Source organism: Gavialis gangeticus, unplaced genomic scaffold, assembly GCF_001723915.1.
Source record: "Gavialis gangeticus isolate Ggan-Ray unplaced genomic scaffold, GavGan_comp1, whole genome shotgun sequence".
NCBI classification, from domain to species: Eukaryota; Metazoa; Chordata; order Crocodylia; family Gavialidae; genus Gavialis; species Gavialis gangeticus.
The window spans coordinates 22,460,202-22,480,964 of NW_017729028.1; the positions used below are offsets into that span (position 1 = coordinate 22,460,202).

General features: G+C 45.0%; 1 protein-coding gene and 1 non-coding gene across 2 annotated transcripts in view; both read right to left on the reverse strand.

Moving 5' to 3' along the window:
• Nucleotides 1–20,561, reverse strand: part of HS1BP3 (HCLS1 binding protein 3) — a 102,011-nt gene extending 81,450 nt beyond the window's left edge. The window contains exons 1-3 of the mRNA XM_019520807.1: nt 20,328–20,561; nt 11,880–12,045; nt 2,657–2,864 (exon numbers count right to left, since the gene is read on the reverse strand). Of these exons, the coding sequence (XP_019376352.1) occupies nt 2,657–2,864; nt 11,880–12,045; nt 20,328–20,368 (415 nt within the window). The 5' untranslated portion in view covers nt 20,369–20,561. The remainder of the gene's footprint in view (nt 1–2,656; nt 2,865–11,879; nt 12,046–20,327) is intronic.
• Nucleotides 20,460–20,541, reverse strand: TRNAS-AGA. The gene has a single exon. It is a non-coding gene; the product is annotated as a tRNA-Ser (tRNA).
• Nucleotides 20,562–20,763: the final 202 nt, after the last annotated feature.

The window sequence follows — 20,763 nt, forward strand, 5'->3', positions numbered from 1 at the left end:
GGGACAACAGGGCAGACCCTACAGTGAGAGACTGCGGGACCTGAACCTATTCAGCCTCCACAAGAGAAGGCTGAGGGGGGACCTGGTGACCGTCTATAGACTCACTAGGGGGGACCAGAAGGGTTTGGGGGAGACGCTGTTTCCCCTGGCGCCCGCTGGCATAACAAGGAGTAATGGGCACAAGTTGATGGAGAGGAGGTATAGATTGGACATCCGCAAGAACTACTTCACAGTTAGGGCAGCTAGGAGCTGGAACCAACTTCCAAGGGAAGTGGTGCTGGCCCCTACCCTGGGGGGTTTTAAGAAGAGGCTGGATGCCTACCTGGCTGGACTCATTTGAGTCCTGTTTCTTGTTTTGGGGTTTTATTGTTCTCCCGCCCTGGCGGGGGGTCGGGCTAGAAGATCTATTAGGTCCCTTCCGACCCTAAATCTATGAAACTATCTATGAAACTATGAGACAGGGAGCGAAGAGATGAAGGATGGTAGCCAGTGAAGATGGGGAGCATGGGAGTAACTGGAGACTGAGGATAGATAGGAGATCTACTAGAGGAGAAACCAAAAGAACAAGAGGAGCAAGTAGAAAGCAGCTGGGGACCCAGTGCTGGTGGTGGACTATAAACATCTGAACATGGATATAAGCTGGGATAAGATTCTTGAGAAGTGTAGACTGAGGCTGGCTTGGTGGGGGGAACAAGACTGAAATGGGGAGACCAGGTCCACCACAACACACTCCCACAATGGACCCCAATATTCCTGAGTCTCACTATTCCTCTGCTGGCAGCAGATATCACTGAAAGCCTCTGGCAAAGTATCTCACCCCTTTCTAGGACCAGTCCTGGTAGAGGATGACAGTCTGCTGCTGCTCTCAATGAGTCCATTAGCACAAGTAGCAGAAATCTATGAGAGGGACCTAAAGGTTCTGACCTGCTGATGGCCCTCAGAGGTCCTGCATGACAGAAATTTTGGTAGTATTTTTTCAGTTTATTACAAAAACCTAGACAATCACAGGCATGTACACAGGCACACACAGTAATATGACCACAAAGTCTTCAAAAGCAAGCATTCCACAGTGGGGAAATTCCAGCATTAAAATTGCCTGTTCACCTTAATTCACCCTTCTTGCACGCTTGGATCTGGCAGCCTTTAATTATATAATCACATGCTATTTTTTTCCTCAAAGGCACCTGCCTCATTCAGTGTACACCATGGATCTGCTCAGGATATGAATTGGGGTGTGCAGAAAAGGCAACTGTTGCCTAGAGAGAGTCAATTCTCCATGTGTTGCAGACGCTGGAAGGAGAACAGTGAATGAGTTAAAGGATCACAGGAAAAACAAAGAGAGTCTCCTGGTTAATGCAGTGGAATGCTGCCTTCGAGCACTGGATTCTATCCCTCTCACCATCGCAGAATTCCTGTGTGATCCTGGGCCAGTCATTTAAATCAAATTTTCCACACGGTTATTAACTGTGTGATCCTCAATTTCTCCCTGACTTGAGTCTTTGGGGTCTGATTTACTTGCAGAACTGCTGTGTGCACGCAGCTGCAATGAAAATGAAAGGAAGCTGGGTTTTGAATTTACTCCATGCTGCAGAGTGCTACTAAGACAGGAAAAAGAATCAGCTTAAGGTGGCTTTGCATTCACAGTTATTTGAAAAGCGTGCAAGCCTTTCTGCACTGCTACATGAAGGGGAGGAGAACAGCAGCCAAACAGCAGGAATATGATGAAAAGAATGAGGCGATGGGGAAATAAGAACTTGTGCTTGGCAAGATAAAGGCTTGGCCTTCTCCCTTTTGTCTTCCTGGGTAAATCAGGCTGCTCAACTAGCTCTAGCATCAACCCTCACCCTGCTATTTAAATAGAGCTATTTAAAAAGGATTTTCAAGCCTCCTGCTCCTGTTGCATTTCCTGCCCTCCTCTCCATAGCTGGAGGGGAGGGGCTGTGTTTTCATGATTCTCTGGGTCCAAACAATTACTTCTCTGGGGATCAGGCATTTTCCCCTTTAGGCCAAACAGTTAAGATGGAGGGAGTGGTTTCCACTCATCATGATGCCATGGAGACACAATCAGGGTGAAAGCCACAGGATTGGGAAGCTTCATATTAGGAAAGGTAAGACTCCTCAGTTTGATGCAATTCTCAGGCAGCACCCTGCCTAGGTAAAGCCTGCATAGTCTGCCAGGTAGTCACATGAAGGCAAGCTCAGTCTCAGGCCTGGGCTGAGGAGAATTTGTCCTGCACTACTGGTCTAATGAATTAGAGCCTTATAACTCCACACCAGAACTAGTTCTATGGTTGGTATGTGACAGAGTTGGGTAGGGACTCAAATCTATCCCTGCACCTTTCATTCATTTGCCTGCATGGCCCAGTCAAGAAGGCATATAGTATCCAAAAGCTTAATAACCATCTTTCCAGCTAATCACACAGCATTATTCCTAGTGGTGTCTAACTCAGTCACTATAATCCCATCCTTTAAAGAAATAAAACAACGAGCAAACCAAACGTTGCATAGAAGCCTACAAAGACAGCATCATCCACTCTGTGCACCAAATGAGGCAGGCATCCTATGGAAAAAACAGTCTGTGACTGGGATGTCTTACTGTGATGTAACATGCAGCCTTAAATTTGACAACTCTTTAACTTCTGAGTGCAAGAGTTACCTAAAAATTCCAGTAACTCAGGGCTCGTGGCAAGATCCACCTCTTTAGCAATGAATTTCATGATGTCGTTGAATGCTGTTCTTCGTTCTCGGATATCCAGTTCTCCAACAAACAGAACTTTTCTCGGTAACTGTGGCAGAGAAATGTGTGGATAGTGTGCAGCCAGCTTTTGGTAAAACTCCTCAATCTCGCTGTACTTCTTAGAGACCTGTAATGAAACGAGCAGGTTGGATTAGTCTGGAGCAAGAGCAAAGGATAGAGAGCAAATTCACAGCACAGGAGGGAGGGTTATCCCAGAGGCATTTACCCCAGAAATCAGTGCATAGCATACAATACCAAAAAGCTTTACAGTTGTTCTTCTGTCAGGTCAGCGTCTTTCCAGTTGATCACACACAGCGTAACTGCTAATGATGTCCCTAACTCAAAGGTGTCAAACATCCAGTCTGCAGAGTTGCTCTATCTGCTCTGCTGGGCTATCAGTGGGGCAGGAGAAGTTGGAGGGCATGGCCAGCCATGGAATTCAGGACCTTTGGAGCCATGGTTAACTGTTAAATTTATAAACTTTACAAGATAATCCCAGAGATTTCAAAGAAGAATCCATTATGTTAAAACCATTCTACCCCGTTGAAGGTCTTTGAGTTCCTTGCAACAGAAGAAGTTCTCTATTATTTTTTTATAGTATGAAAAATTAGTAAAAACTAAGAGCTGGCATTTACTGAGAGGTGTCTCAAGTCCCTCAAGGGGTGCCTCAAGCAACACCTTGCCAAGGGTATTTAAATGCAACCAGTTCACTGGAGCTAGAGGGAGACACAAACAGGTGTGAGGAAGGTACTGCCCAGACAGCAAGGATAGTCCAGACAGACAGCAAGTACCTACAAATCCATGCTTGGCTCTTATGTGGAACTTGGCATCCATGCATTTCAAAGCACATTGCACAGGAAGTTCAAAATCAGCTCTCACATTGGGAAACATGCAGAGAGGTTTCCCAACACCACACAGTGTAGCAATACATGCCCCCCCCAAGTTTTTCTCTTTTTTTTTAACTTAAAAATGCATTCCCTCCCCTTCCACAACCATTTCTGACTTACTCTCTGCCCTTTCTATCCCTTATAAGTGATTACAAGTAGCACTAGGTAAGCTAAGTTCTTACACTCCCTTATAGTAACAAGCCCCTTTTATATTGTGAAGAGTGTTCTATTATGTTTGTATTGATTTTTACTGTTTTATACTGTATTATACTATGTTTTGTATTGATTTTTACTGTTTTATATTGAATTTATATGATTTAGGCCTATGTCTGTAAAGTAATGTCAAGTAATGTCAAGTTTCCATTTTGAATGTCAAGCCTCCATCTTGTATCCTCTGCCTGGGTATAACCTATGTTGTAACTGTGACTCATGTCTAACCAGTTTCATGTAAACTGGTTCCTGAATGAATGAAGGTGCTTGAGGTACACTGGTAGCAGGCCTCTACTGAATGATCAACTCAACAACCGGACGATTGCCTTGCATTAACTCACCCAGGAACCACAGACCTCACCCAGGAACAGAACAGAAACGCAGCATTGGAAATACAAACACCCTACAGACACCAGCAACCCCACCATTGTGTCCTACCACACAATGAGGATACCTGGATCTGCACGTAGGCATCTGAGCAGGACTGTCCTTGCCTGGACATGTCTCTCCCATAGGAGACACAGGTAGCTCACCCCTATAAAAGGGGTGGTAGAGCATGACCTCCTTGGGATGCCCTCTCCATCTGGACCAGCACCACACCACAACACCTATCCACCAAGAGGCCCTGCTGGCAACTCCCCCTCTGAGCAACAGCTTGCTAAAGAAGACCCTGACTGGCCATCAAGGATCAACTCTCAGGCTGGGATAGGTAGCTATCACCCACCTTCTTCCCCCAAGCAAAGGACCTGAACTCTGTCTCTACATACCTGGACCTCAAATCCCTCCATTAAGCCTTTGCTCTCCTGCTACCATTGTGTGGGTGTGTGCGTGTGTCAGTGTTTGTGTGTGCATGTGGGAACCAATAACCTTGTGGGGCTGTGTAGTGTGTTTCCTGTTTAATAAAACTGTTAGTTTGGCACCCTGAGTTGGGTTTTGTCTTACTGACCTCCGGGCCCTGTTCCAATCTCTGCTCTCTGCCCCTCTGACCTTTGGTCTGTCTGTCTTGTCTGTTTGTCACCTCGGCTCCCTTTCTGCCACCTCCAAAACCCCGGCTTTTTCCCCTCACTTCCACCCCAGCACCAAGTGACTCTGAGTCCAAGTTACCTCAAAGGCCCCCTAGTGTTAACACACAGCCATGGAAGTGCATGCTTGTGTGTGTGCATGTGTGTCTGAACCCACAGAGTGCTTGTGTGTGTGTATATAATTTTGTATCACGCCCTCCTGTCTAACAGCACAATATTGAGATCCCGAGTGTTGATCTGGCATGTGTCAAGTCAACAACAGCACACTAGCAGGAGAACTGGAGCCAGAACTCAGCTCTCCTGACTGACAGATCAGACCATGAGCTAGACAATCCATTTCTTGCCTGTTTGGGTCCTGTCACCATGTGAACCACATCAAAGATGGGATGATGGCATGGAGACCCCTTTCATTTCCTCCAGGCTGCAGCTGAGGCACATGGGTGAAGGATGCCTGTTTCAGCCTATGTTATACCTACTGCGCAGCTAAATTCAGGACTTCATTTTCTAGGGCACCTTTAACTAGCACAGATTTAGGCAGAGAAAAAGCATTCTGATTGCTGAGTCTCCCTTCACCTCCTTCTGTTCACCTCTGAGTTGCATGGTCCCACCGGCCCTGCTCCCACCCCTGGTCTAGGGACAGAAGTTACACATAAACTGGTTTAAGTCTTAAGAAACTGGTTTAAACCTGTAACAGAACAGAGGTTCAGTGCATATAAACCAATTTCAAAATGGCCGAAACTAGGTTAAGATAAACCTGTTTGAACGTAGTATCAGACTTAACTGATTTAAGTCAAGCTGATTTATGAAACTTCTGTCCCAGACTCCTTCCTGGTTCAAGTTAAATCAAAGTCCCCCAGCATCCCAGAATGCTTTGCAGCCCTGGGCTGGGTTGGGCTGTCTGCTTGAGCAGAGAAGGTTGTCCCCACCCCTCTGCCTCTAACTGGAGCAGTGAGGGCTGGCTGACAAAGGGGTAGAGGTCGGAAACCTGGCTGGGGACAGTCCAGTCTGCCTGGGGGCGCGGAGCAGGCCCTGCCAGGCTTTTCCCTGCTGGAGTGGAGGGGGCAGGGGCATGGGACAGCAGGCTCAGGCACAGGGGAATTAAACTCTGCTGCCTCCCCTCTCCCACTGGGGTCTGCCTAGATTTTCCCCCTGCTCGTGGCTCATCATGGCCTGGGACCCCCAGAGCTCCTCTCCCAGCCAGGAGCAATTCTGCTGCATTTTCCCAGCTGCTGTGGCGAAGGTTTTGCCTGGGGCAGTCCACGAACAATGGCCAGATCAGGGGAAGGGAGGGGAGCGAAACCGGCCCTAAGCCCAGGTGGGGACATGCACAGAGAAGAGCACAGAGGGATCGCAGCAGCAGTGGCTCCATCCTGGATGTCATCCCCACCTACCAGAAGGTCCCAGGCTGAGTGGATCAGAAAGGGGCTTCAGTGTATATCTGCGCTAGCCCAAGGCAGAGCCAAGCCAAGCCAAGCATGCAGCTGGGGGAGCAGCTCCTGCCCGGTGGCCCCTTCTACCTGCTGGAGACTGGTGTCTGGGCTGGCCCTGACCCTAGCCCCTGCAGTAGCACACATAGTGCAGGCTTGATCTAGCAGCACCAGGAGGCTAGGCAAGGGTGCCAATAAGCTGGGTGTCGTGATGCTGGAGGTTGAGCCAGGCCAGGTCCTGAGCTCCTTCACAGGCTCCAAGGCCTGCCTAGATGACGAGGAAGAGATGGCTGCGCCCACCACCACCATGCAGCACATGCTGGATGGCCTCAGCCCAGGGCGCTAACCCTACGGCTTCCCTGCCACCACCACCACCATCAGAAGGACCTGCCCTGGCCATACTGGTAGATGCCGCCCACGTTGTCTGTGCCGCTGTGCTGCTGAACTGCAGTCAGCAACTTTGCCGGCAGGCAGCTGCAGCAGGGAAGCTGTAGGGGTAGCTCCCCATGCTGGGCATCAGGTATATGGGGCTGTGCTGCACCACCGCTGGGTAGGAGAAAAGTGAGCAGGGCATGGACTGCCTGGCACCCAGCAGCCCAGGGAACAGCAGGTAATAGCACTCAGGGCTGAGGCCATCTAGCAACTGCTGCATGACGGCAGCGAGCTCAGCCAGCTCCTCCTTGCTGCCTGGGGAGTCCTTGCACCCATCTGCCTTGGACCCAGGAAGGAGACCAGTGTCTGGTCCGACTTAAAATTGAGCACTGTTCCACCCAGCTTCTTGGTACCCATGCCCAGCTCCAAGTACTGCTGGGTCAAGCCCATGCCATGTGCACCACTGTGGGGGCAGGGGTGGGGGTCAGACCGAGGGCCTCACTCTAGCAGGTAGGAGGGGCCGCCAGGCAACAGCTGCTTCCCCAGCTGAGTGCCTGACTCAGCTCAGCTCTACCTTGGGCTGGCATGGACACACACTCCAGCCTCTTCCCTGCCCCGCCTAGCCTGTGTCCCTCTGCTCAGTGGGGCTCACATCCAGGATGGAGCTGCCACCACTGGGATCCCTCTGTGCCCTGCTCTGTGCATGTCCCAACCTGGGCTTGGGGCTGGTTTCACTCCCCTCCCTTCCCTTGATCTGACCTTGCTCCTGGGCTGCCCCAAGCAAACCCCCCACCCCAGAGGCTGGGAAGGTGCAGAGGGATCGCTCTCTGCCTGGGAGGGGTGCTCTGGGAGTCTCAGGTCATGCTGAGCTGTAACCAGGAGGGAAAGGCCAGGCAGACCCCAGCTGGAGTCCCCTCTTTGCCTGAGATGCTGGCCACTCCCCCTGCCGCCCAGGTAGAAAGCCTGGCAAGCACTGCTTCCCCTTCCCCCTCCAGGCCCAACGCAGCTGGGGTCCCTGCAGTCCAGGGTGAGTGTTTAAACCCCTCCCCAATCATACTCAGCCTATCATACCCCAACCTGGCCGTGCCCCCTCCTCAGCTCATCTTCCCTTCACTCTTTGGGCCACTGCTAAAGGGAAGGAAGGGCTCACTCTAGAATCCCCCAGCTTCTAGCCTGAGCCACTGCAGGCATGTGGATGCATTTCCAAAATCAAAAGCGAATGCTTCTTCACTTGCTTGTTGGTTCAATCTATGCAGGTTAGACTAACCTGAAAAGATTGAATCAATTCAAGCTCAGGCTTTTTGAATGCCTGTACTTAGCCCAGAGCACCAAAAAAGGTCCTGGCTCCTGTTCACCCCTTCACTTGCCAGCCCTCTGGTGGCAAGTCACAATTGTGCGGGTCTGAGTTTAACCGATGACTGCTCTGGAATAGCTCTAACTTTATGACAGCATAACTTTCCAAATCACAGAAGTATTTAGGACAGCATGTCCATCCAAAAACAAAATGTGTGTGTGTCTGTGTGTGTGTGTGTGTCTGTGTGCGTGCGTGCACATGCTCACACGTGCATACACGGGCAAAGAATTTATCAGCGCTCTTCAAAGGAATACATGTTGTACCTCATAGCCCTAGAATGGCAAAATCTAGTCTATTATCTTCAAAAAGATTAATGTATCATTGACTGAAATAATAAATAATGAGTTTGTATATTAAAGTAACGGGCTTAATACTCAAAGTCAAAACTGAGTTCTGAAATGAGACATGGCAAATTTTATCCCACTCTCTTCACCCCAGAAAGCATTAATCTTCCTCTGGAAACTAAACATGTGCAAATTATTCATAAATCTCAATTTGGGTTTAATTACACCATTGATTTTAAAGTAAAAGCACACCCTACTATATTACCACTAATGAAGCCATTGTACCTCTGTGTCGGCTTCCAGCAACAACCACCAACCATAATGTGCTAAACAGCATACAGAATGTGCTAATGCTATATCTCAAGCATACTAATATACTATCTGACAGCCTGCATGTCATCATGTCATGTAAAATACTTTCAAGCAGTGCTCGAGTGCCCTCTGCTGGCTCTCTAATATTATATATTAGATTTGAGATTAAGTAGTGAACATCTTTTCTATCCTATTAATGTATAATGCATGGTTCAAATAATTGCCTGCTATTACCAATCATTTTTCTAGGCCTCAGGCCAACTAACACTGACTTTACTTATGTGAATAATATCAGTTGATGAGACCCTCAATCGGTTTAAGTCAACATGGCTGAATTCCCTTCAGTTGAGTTCTGCCAATTCACACCATCAAAGGCTCTGGCTAATTAACTTAAAAAAGCCTGCTCGTGCTCAAGCTAAGCATATGCATATCTGCATGACCAGGCCCTCCTAATCAGTGACTGTTAACATTCATTTTGATAATTCAACAGACAATTTAAAACAAAGGATTTTACTCCTGAAAACACACAAAAAAGAATACAAACAAAATAAGTTTAATTAGACTGGCGACTAAAAGAAACAAACCATCAGAAAGTTCAAAGTGAAGGCTGAAAATACATCTCAAATCCCGCAAGCCCCTGTGCACGTGTTTAATCCTAAACACAAGGAACCCTTGCACAAGAAGTTAAGCATCTACACGTAAATCTGTAGGACTGAGGCAGGCCTTTGTCTGTGATTCTCCAATGAACCTAAATGTGTAAGTTCTTACTAGCATGCCTGAAGAAATGTGTTTGTGCCTGAAAGCTTGCAAAGAACAATTTTTCCAACTATTTAGTAAGGTTGTGCAAAATTTTCCCAGCCGTTTTGATTCAACACTGTTTTGACTCATTTCGAGGTCGAAACAGCAAAATTAAAATGAAATAAAGGGTGTCAGAACAGCCTCAAAACAAAATGAGGCTAGCTGAAACATTTTGAAAGTCAAAACGTTTCAACCACAGGGCTGGGGATAGGAAGTCAGTCCAGCTGGCCCCATCCCTGGCTGATCTAGCGAAACACAAAAACAGAGTCGAAACAGGTGTACTGTTTCGATGGAGCAAAATGGAACAGCTGTTTCAAATCAAAATTAAATTCAATACGAAATGCTGTTCTGTCCAAACCTCAAAACTCAAGGCAAAAGGGAACAGTGCCGTTTCGCACAGCCCTATTTAGTTGGTCTAATAAAAGATATCGCATCTACCCAAAGAACCTTGCCTGCCTATGTCCTTAGAGCAACACAGCTACAACAAACAACCCTAACTTCTTACTGAATGTGAATATCATCTGGGTTCCTAACACCCTTAGACTGCTCTGATGGTTTTAGCTCTCATCTTAAACCTGTGTTGTGGGCCTCAATGTAGGGGGCATAGTGTAATCTTAGCTCAGCACACGACTGCTGCACAGTCTTCTCAACAGCACCCTTCGGTGTAGAGTAAAATTATATTTTAGCCATAATTTTCATTTTTTAAAAACATTACTTATGTCACAGAAGTGAACTTATCCTTCAAAATGAAATAATAGCAGATATGGAAAAATCAGGGGACAGCAATTTTGTAAAGATTCCAATATAGGTCTTCAAACTCAAGCACCCAGAAGTCAAGAATGAAAGTTGCCTGCGTCATCTAGTGGTTGTCCATTTTGATAGTCTGATAATCTAATAGTTACCTGCTGGTTTCTCCACCCTGGAGGCACCTACATTTGTGCTTTACTACAGTTGACTAATTAGCACCACAGTGAAGCATCACCCTCTACTGGTGCGGTGCTATTAGGCCACAGTAAACTAATTAACTCCACCGTAGGATAGTACTGCCCGAGTCAAGTACTATCGTACAGTGGAGTTAGTGTGCCATAACGCATGTGTAGATGGTAACTGGGGCTAGGGCATAAGGGTGCTACAGTGCAGGGGCTGACTGCTGGCTAGCCCAGCACTGTGGCACCCTCATGCCCCAGCCAGCCCCTCTGCAGCCCACTGAGCTGAGTCAGAGTAGATATAGGCTGGCAGGCTGATCCCCCAGGTCCTCTGGCAGCCAGGGCTGTGCTGCCCTGGCTCAATGTGCTGCAGTCCTGGGCACACGTGTAAACGCTGCACCCAACAACAATAAACAACAATAAACTCCAGCGCAAACTGCACAGGAGTTTATTCAACATGTGTATTCAACAAGCCGCCCACTGTCTCAGCTAGTTCAGATCAAAGAGATCAAAAGTAAATTCATCCATGCAGTTTTCCTGAAGCTTTATTTACTGCACAACCACCAATGGATACAAGTACAGATATTTTTTTAACCTCACAGGCTCTTCCACTATACTCCTTAGCATAGTGTTTGAGTACTCTACAAAACTTAATGAATTAGTCTTCACAACATCCCTACAGAACAGAGAATATCTACAATTCACTGAGGCATGTGGCTTGGAGAAAGAGCATGAAAGGGGTAGAGAAGGGCACTTAAAAATCACTTAAAGTTGTTATTATTACATTATTAATAATAATAACTTTAAGTGATTTTAAGTGCTTCTCTACCCCTTTCATGCTCCTCCTCTAAGCCACATGCCTATCAGTGAATTGTAGATATTATTATTAATAATGATGGTTATGATGATGATAATTGTAACTGAAGCAACAAACAACATCAATAATAACAATAATATCTCACACTGCCCAAGAAGACTCAGAGCAGTTTACAATAAAGGACAATAGGTAAAAAAAAACAACAGTAGATTCCCCAAATAACACCCAAAAGCTTGAAAACCTAATATATCTGATCAAACCAAGTTTGAAGAGAAAAAATATCTGAGTAAATAAAACACCATTCTTATAGCACAATGAAATGCTAAATTTTATGGCCACCTTGGGACGGGTGAAAACCCAAAGTGACAGACAATAGGATTAAACACACTAAAAGCACTCCAAGTAGAAACTAACTGCAAGAAACCACAGGTTGGGGAGCATAAGTATTTTCATTAGATTCTAGGGACGGACTACAAAATCTATGTGCATCACCCCTTCAGTGGAGGTCAGATTTATCATCTCCTTTTGTAAAGTGCTTTGAGTTCCTTGGGTAAAAAGTACAATTATAAATGTAAGATATTGTTGTTTCAGTAACAGACTGCACTGTCCTATTGAAGGGAGCTTAACTATATACACTTATCATGACATCAATCAGTATAAGAACAACTAACGCTGATTAAGAAAAAGGCAGAAGACTCTTTCTTCACCAAACGCCGCAGTGATTAATGCTCACCATAAACTGAACCACGTCTTCAGGTCTGTGTTTTGCCGACTTGAATGCAGCTAGTCGGGTGACAGCTACAATGTGATATTCCACATGGCCGGACATCATCTTCCCACGAATTTCCTGGTACTCCGGCACTGACAGATCTATCCCTGTGTGAGCATTCTGGACTTGCCTAAACAGTGAAACAGGAAACACAGCTCAAACATGGACAGCATTTACTGATTGACTCGTAGACAACACAATAAAAAGCCCAGTGAAGTCAATAAAAGAGGCTCCCACTTCAGTGGGCTTTGGACTAAATCTTAGCCCATACCTGTTCCTAGTCAATGGAAATAGGACTTAGCAAAATAGAGTTAACTGTGGTATGAAAGGAAAAAAAATGTTGCTTCATGCAAAGGTGTTCATAGCAGTAACAACTATATTAAACTTAAACAGGAAATTTGCAGACCTAATGCAATTGTCAGGATGGAAGAGTGTGCTGCATTCATTCTAAACCAGGAACTTTAAGTCTGATGCCTCCAAAACAAAACCTTTCCAATATATTGTGACAGTCCCAGACTTGAGTCTAAAGGCAAAATGTTCACAGGTATTTAGGCACCCAGAGATACAGACTTGCCTCTAGTGAGAATTTCTAAAGCACGAAAGCAATTGACTCCCACCGACATCAGCAGGAACATCCCAGGATTGTCAAAAGCACCTACCTCATTTGAATGGATAGCTTTACACTTTGCCTCATACTATTTATGATTGTTGGTAAAAGAAAAAAATAAGTGAATCATCCTCCCCATTTCTTCTGGGCAATGGCTCCTAGCATACATCGTGTTTTCTAAAATGCATGCATCTGTTGCAAAGGAGCATAAACTCCAGCCGGCCAAAGCAAAGCAGCAAAGCAGAGCATCCAAATCTCCTTACTCTGGTCTACAGGTTCACTCAGAATAAGTGCACAGAAGCAAATTATTCATAATTTGCTTGCCAGTCGCATCTGAGATGGCAAGAGGATTGCAATCAGCCTCCGTTACTGAAACATCAGTGGCTGCTCCTAATTCACAGCTTTCCTAATCCTTGGGTTCAAAGCAGACAAAATTATTAATGCTGCCACTATTGCTGCGCAGGTTGATCTTTTTCCACACTGAATTATAGGAAGAAAACTGTACCTCAATTCTCTCCCAGTGTACACATGTAATGCCTACAGAGTACAAGGAAAATTCACACACAAATTCATTGAGAGAAGTCCAGCAAGCAGTAATATCCAGGAATTCAGACAAGAAGACCACAAGAGTGCCTTCCAGCCTTACTGGATAAAATGCTGCATCCAGCTAAAATTCACAGGCAGCCTTACACAACCCTGCTTACATTAGCCAAGTTCCCAGTCATGATTGACAACGCAGTCCCGGTCCTGATGACATCAACAGAAGTTTTGTTGGGGGACCCATCTTAACTTGGATCCCTGGTATCCTAAGCCAGATCTACTTTCAAGCTAGTATTTTCGGAGTTTGGGTCTGCAGACCTCTGAACTGTGCACGGCTTAGGTGTGGTTTTCAGACTTAAAACCCTGGAATTTTCTGTTTATGATATAGCCACTTGTTTGGAAACAGATCGTGTATCTTCCTTTTTACTTCTTGCCAGCTTTGATACAGGTAAGGAACTGAGAAAGACTAAGGTCAGATTCATAAAAGGACTTATGTATCTAAAGTACAGTGTAGACTGACCTTAGGCAGCTAAGTCCAAGACTGCAAGTAACAACCTCATCTAATCATTTATAAGCATGTAAAAAGTCTATGTTTTCACCAGTAGTTACTTAGGTACCTAAGTTCACACCCAGAGGCATGGCCATTTTGGCTGAGCTGAGCACCTTAGCACCTATCTCCTGCCTAATGCGATTTGGGATTCACAAATTAGACATCTCCCTGCCTAAGTCCCTCCACGGCCACATTCAGGTCTGTTTTTGTCAGACCTAACATACACCAGCACCACTGAGGTCAGCACCAAGCACAGCCCTCAGCCACTTTCATTAAAAAACATTATTTTGTATATTATTATAACAGGGTAATCTTATGTCATGTAATGCCCTAGTGGCTAGAAACCTTGCTTAGGAAGAGGGAAACCTGAGACTGCTTATATGTCTTGCATTAGAGTGCCATGGGATAAAATGCATAGAAGTTTAGTAACAGGGATCAGAAACCCAGGACTCTTCTCTTTCAGGGGATTACCCACACTGCTGAGCTATAATGTCATGCTCCTTAATGTGTCCTCTCCTTCTAGCCATATGACTCTGGCTGTCCTTGATACCCAGCAGGAAAGCAGTAGATAAAAGAGATTAAAATGAAGTAGTTTATCAACACAGACCATGATCCTTATAATATCCAAGGTTCATTCCCCTACTCCTCATATCCACCACAGCCAGAATGCCACCACCGCCTACCATAGCGCCTGGGCTGCTCGCAACAGGCCAGGGGGAGGCTGCAAATAGCTGCACCGAGGTCTGCGGAAGCCCAGCCTGGCTCATTGCTGATGGCGGGCGCACGGGTGCCTAGGGCAGGCGGCAGGGTTGGGGCCATGGCTGTGCTACCACAACAAGGATCACACCCCTTGTGGCTCCCTTGCTGTCTGTTCCTGGCACATCAACTTCCTGTAGGTTGGGGGGTTTTTGGCACATCAGCTCAAGATGCTTAAACCAAGGGTACGGATTCTTACCCCATTACCTGAACTAGCTTTTATAACCAGTATGTCACGAAACATGTTAAACCCACCTTGCCGACCCCAGCAGTACCCATCTTTGTTTCTTCCCCTTCCCTACCCTTTGTATTCTACTCACTGCCTCCTAGGAACTCTGCTTCCTCCAGACCCTTCAGCTAACGCATCTCTGATAAGTCGATATGGTGCAAATCTATCCTGTCTTCTGTCTGACTTCAGATGAACATGACTAACTACTTCTCTCTGCTCTTGATACACAGAACCACAGCTTCACCACAAAGTGCTCTCATGGGAGAAGGCCGACAAACTCTCAGGTAGAGGAGGTCATTAACCCTTGACCTTCCACTCCCAGAACAAGTGCTCTAACCACTAGCACATTACACAGCAAACAGCACCACGGCAGCCTTCTCTCCCAGCTGTGTTAAAAAAAAAAAGTAGGAACCATCTGGCTTAAGCTAGGGCCCCGTGTGTAGGAGGGGGTTTCAAGCTATGGATCCTAGTCTCACAAAGGCACCTTAGGACTTTGGGCTAAGGCACCTAAAACCAGAACAAGGCCAAGATTTCAGACACATCCCTCACTTCAGCTTCAATTTTCCATTTGTGTGGCTTGGGCATACAACAGGCTAGCTGTGGTGCAGCGTTTCTCAACCAGGGTGCTGCAAAAGCCTTTTACAGGTGCGACAATATTTGCATTGTTAGATGCACAAATAGATACATGTGATTCATGGGATAAATGTAGCAATTTTTAATTGGAATCCACAAAGTCAAAAAAACGTTCTGACTTGTTGTGGCCTTTCTGTGTTCTTTGCAAAGAAAGAATCTATTATTTTCCCTACAGTCAAGGAACAAATCAAAGCTAAAAGCTGGGATTTTCCCTTGGTGCCCTTGAGTCTAATAAGGTTGAGAACCACCGCTACAGTGAATCCCAGTCCTAGGCACCTGACTTTTCCCATTTGTGCATAGGGACCTTATGCGCCTAACTCAGGTTTGTAAACTCCATTCTGGGAGCTGAGCAACTAAAAGACAAGCCTGGTGATGCTCAGTCCCTCTGTGTACCTTATGGACCCTCAGTCCCTATGTGTCTTATCTAAGATCACACAATGAATCTATGGAAGAGCAGGACACTGAGCCTGTGTTTCCTCTATCCTTGAGAAACTTCCTGACAACTAAACCAACCATTCTTTAATAACACAAACATCAAACCACCCTGAAGATACAACTTCATTGTTGCTTTGTAGCATCATATTAATGTTTGTGAGAGAGGTCTGAAAAACTAAGCAGTACAGTACGTGGGGTATGAGGTTCAAAACACCCTGATTTTTATGGAAAGCCTGTATTTATGAAATATGCAATCATTCCTAGAGAATGTAAGAGAGATATTGTAGCCCAGTTTCCAACTGGATAGGGGATCCAAAGGATAAAACAATGTGCTCCATAAATATGTGTAAAGTGCTAGGTACAAAAAAAATGTGGGGGCCTCCACTCATATAAAACTGGTGCAGCTTCTTAGGCCAATTTTATAAGATGAGGATCTGGCCCTACATTGTAAACTGATTTGAAAGCACTTTTCATTTATACCAAGGGGAGCTGAGAACTGCAATGCAGTATAAGCATCCAAAAACAGTGCTAGAAACAGCATGATCTTTTTTCACAGCAATTTAAAAAATAGAAAGAGAAGTATAAATATCAGAGCGGAAAGAATCTCACCAAGTAAACATCACATAGACAAAGGCCCAGATGGTAACAATAATAATAATTCAGATAGAAAATGTGAAGTGGAGGACACGTAGTCCTAGAAGCTAATGAAACAGGGATCAATCAAATGACAAGAAAGCCAGGTTAATGATACTATGAACAGCCTTATATCAGGATTGTCTTGATGTTGCATCTTTGAAGTCTTATGAAAAACAATTTAAGAAAGTTTAGAATAAATTCTATTTCACCACTTCTCCCATCCATTTTGGATTTTGTCCATCTCCTATTATTTTAGTCAATGCCTGTTTAATATGAAGTGCAAAATCAAACTAGTCTGATAACTTGGGTGTTCTCTTGGAAGTGCTTAAATTCCTTTTTCACTTTCTAAACTAAAGAGGAGTTAATTTTACAACAGCAGCCCTCGATGTGATCTCAGCTCATTGACTTTACTAGGGCTGCCATGATGTAAAAATCAGAATTTGGCCCACACTTTACATTATTTGCATGAGTCTACTTCATCCATATGTAAACAATGTATGTTTCTTCTTCAACAGCAGCCAATAATGGCCACTAATGGAAGACCTGCCAGCAACATCTTGTGCGATTCTTTTAAAATATAAATTTACATTGGAGAAAACACTCTCCAGATGTTTACTCACTGCGGAGTTATGAGGGCTGCTGTAAGAGTTAGTCAACAACTCAGTAAACAGGTATTGATGACTCCGGTAATAGATCTTTAGACATACAATATGAACGAATTCATAAAGTAATCTGTTCCTCCCTCAACAATAATAAAAGGGAAAAGTAGTGATAAACCATCCATCATTATTTTGGCCTCTTCCTTCCAAAGAACAGTTCTTTCTTTCTAGATGAAATCTAGCAGCCAGTCAATGGAATTTAAATTAAGACATCAACTGAATTCAAATACACTGGCAGGCAAACACCAGTGTGACTTCAAGAGCTACTTATCAAAGAGTTCTAAAGAGGATATCCACTTAAAAATGACACATATGCCTGAACTTGTATTTTCACTTTGTCAGAAGTCTAACAGCTAAAATTATTATAACTAAGAAAGATTAGAGGGGCAGAGATATTTTATTTTCAGTCTGTTTGCTCTGCGCATTTGACAGCGCTTTGCTTTGGTCAGTCTTCCCATCGCTGTTTCCCAGGTGGTATCAGTTTCCTCTATTCTCTTTCTCCTTGCACTGTAATTCTAAAACACACAAGGACTGGCAGGGAAACTCAGGGAAATGAAATCCATTACCTGAAACTGATTCTAATTACTGTAATAGTCTAGGTTTGAAAATGATTATTCCTAATGGGGCCCAATTCATTTTGTACAATTATTATTTGAATGCTGGTAGCATCTAGGGGCCCCAGCTCACAAAAGTGCTCCACTATGCTTGAGTACAGAGAGTAAGAATATGCCTGCACTGCAGAGCGAGATACCAGAGCAGTCCAGCTGTGGTAGCACAGAGTCCACGTGGGTTATTTACCTTGTTTTTCAGGTGGATCAATCAGGACCTGTATACCTATACTGCTGTAATAAAGGAGTGGACACGCAACATACAGCTCTGCACTGCTGTAACTCATCAGTATCTAAATCCAGTGGAGTATGTCTCTGGCAAGAACCTAGTTACACTAAGTGAGTTCTGTCTGACGTTCATCCTGGGCTAGTGATTTGCTCAATGCAAATGGGTTATCACCTGTTCCCCCATCATCTGGTGGCAAAATGCTGTAGGAGTTACCTGCTTTATGCAACAGAACCTGGGGTAACTTCACACTGTCCGCTCTGGCTCAGGTCAGAATTCACAGTATTTTACATATTCACAGTATTTTAAATTCATTTTAAATTGTGTGTATCTAGATATATATTTTGGCCATACCAGTAGAATATAAACCAAAATAAAATGAGATACTTGCTAATGCACATCTGATAAGGTGCATGCAATTTTTTCCCTGTATTTTGAGAATTATTAGGATTTGAATAGAGCCTTGGGATGCTACTTTCTGAAGTCTGCTGCATGAAGTGCTATCTGAATATGGAACAAAAGGGCAATAGTCACTTTTTGTTTCTCATGTGCTAGAAAATGTATTTATTACCTAAGGCCTCGGTCCCGCAAGCATTTAGGCATGAGGTTACACTTACTACCACAAGCAAATCTCATTACCAGTGGAACAGCCTGTGATAGCACAGATAACATGTACATGTTTGCAGGACTGGTACCTAGTCTAAAGCCTAGAAAACATCAGCATGAAGGAAGCTACATGTACACTTGAAGGATCCAGGTCAGAGCTCCAAAATAAATCTGTCCTAGTCTTACTGAGCCATGTGCTTAAATTGTTTCTGCCCAGACAACAAACAGAACTACTGATGTGCTAAAAGACAGGTGTGTGATTAAGAATCCTGCAGAGTCAGGGCCTTATTTTTGGATGACACTTCAGTTACATCAAACCAATTTTCATGAGGTCTTAACTTTTTTTCTGCTGGAAAAACATCCTGCGCTTTCACTCAACCTAAAAAGTCAAATAATGTTAGCTATTTTTAGGGCAACAAGAAAATAAATCCTCGCTTACTATTTTAAACTACATCTGCATTAGTTTATGCTGTTACTTTTGCTTACCAGTAATCAGAAAGGCTCATGCAGCCAGCAGCGCCACAGAAAAAAAGTGCCTTTCAGCAAACCTGCCACAAAACTCATTCTTTAGGTGAAAGAAACTTTTACTAAATCTAGAAAAATACACTGGCTGTAGTTTGAGATGACTTGCTGGTTGCAGCCGTGTTGGTTGAAGGAGATAGCTCTTTAAGTAAATGTGATGTCTTATTAGGGATGTATTTGGTAGCCATGTTGGTCTGAGACAAAAATAAATGCAAAAAAACCAAGAGATCTAGATTTTTGCATATCTTTTATTAGGTAGGCAAGGTTCTTTGAGATGTGGTATCTTTTATCAAACCAGCTGAGTAGTTGGGGAAAAAAAGGGTCTTAGCAAGCTTTCAGGTGCAATCACCCTTAGTCAGGCCTAGGGAGTCTCTGCTGGTCTGAGACTCATGAGGAAATTGGTTGCTTATTCCTAGTCCCTTACTCCTTAAACCTGGTTTCTGTTTAAGAGCTGTTTGGGACAGACCCCCAGTGGCATTGAGAGGAGGTTTGGGGCTGGCCCAAGATATATTTTGCCCCATAATCCCATTTTAATCTGACCTTCATTTAGGTCTCTGTCTCTATAGATAGATACAAATCTAGATACAGATCTATATCTAGATAAATACATACACACACGTACTAATATATACCTCTATGCACACACACAAATGTACTTGATACGGGATATTATTTTACATATTAATTAATACATACACAGAGCCAATGAAAGTCTCTGTTTTCAGGATGTGTAATTCATTAATAATAACAAGTTTGTACTGAGTATAGATTTGCCTTGAAAAAGGAACTGGGAATAAGCAACCACCTTCAGCCTCATCTGAGTCTCCAAGGAATAAAAGAAGCTAAAACCCTGACAGGATGTCAGTGCAAATGTAAACAGATGGGAATTACGAAAACAAAAGGTAAAGCATGGGCAGGAGACAAAAGTTGAAGGTGAGTCCAGGGCTGTCAGCCGTGTGGGTCTGGGATAAAAAGAAATGCAAAAAAATCTAGACCTGCTGGTTCCCAAACGATACCTGGTATAAGACCAACTGAGAACCCGCCCCCCCCCCCAAATACATATATCTTTTTTTCTGTGAGTCAAGAGTAAAGGCCAGTCAGGGAGACACTACATCTTTCAGGAGACCAACCACACATGAGGTAAACGACATCTTTGAGGTGAACGTGACGCAACGTTTCTCACACCGACTCAGTCTGTGGCTTGTGTCGTCACAGGCCCGGCCCGGCCCTGAGTCTCCTCGGCCCGGTCACTTGACCACGCAGCTCCGGTCTTGTCCGGCTGCCTCCCCACTGCCTCTACCGCCCCTCGAAGCCCCTTGTCGGTGTTCCCCGGGCACTCCCGCCCGCCCCGCGGCCTGCACAAGGCCCGAAAGGCCCCGGGGCCTGTCCCTCCGGGACAGCTCACCTGGTGGTGCCCAGCACGGCGGGCGCGGCGCTGTGCTGCATGGCGCGGGCTCCTAGCCCGTGGAGAGAAGGAAGGAAAAAGAGCTTTAAAAAAAGTGACTGTAAAAAAATAATAACAATAAAAAGCCGGAAACGTAGTCGGCAGGATTCGAACCTGCGCGGGGAGACCCCAATGGATTTCTAGTCCATCGCCTTAACCACTCGGCCACGACTACATCTAGCGGCAGCGGCGCCTCCGCGCATTCTACCCGCTGCTGCCTGCTCTGTGTCTGCTCCTGGGAGGGGGCGGGGCTGAGACAAGCCCTGCCCTGTGGGTGGGTACACACAGCTACACACAGAAATCGGAGTTACAGATAGGAGATATCTCATTATAAACATATGTTATATGTTATCACTATATAGCATATAAACATAAGAGATATATGTTGCTATATAGC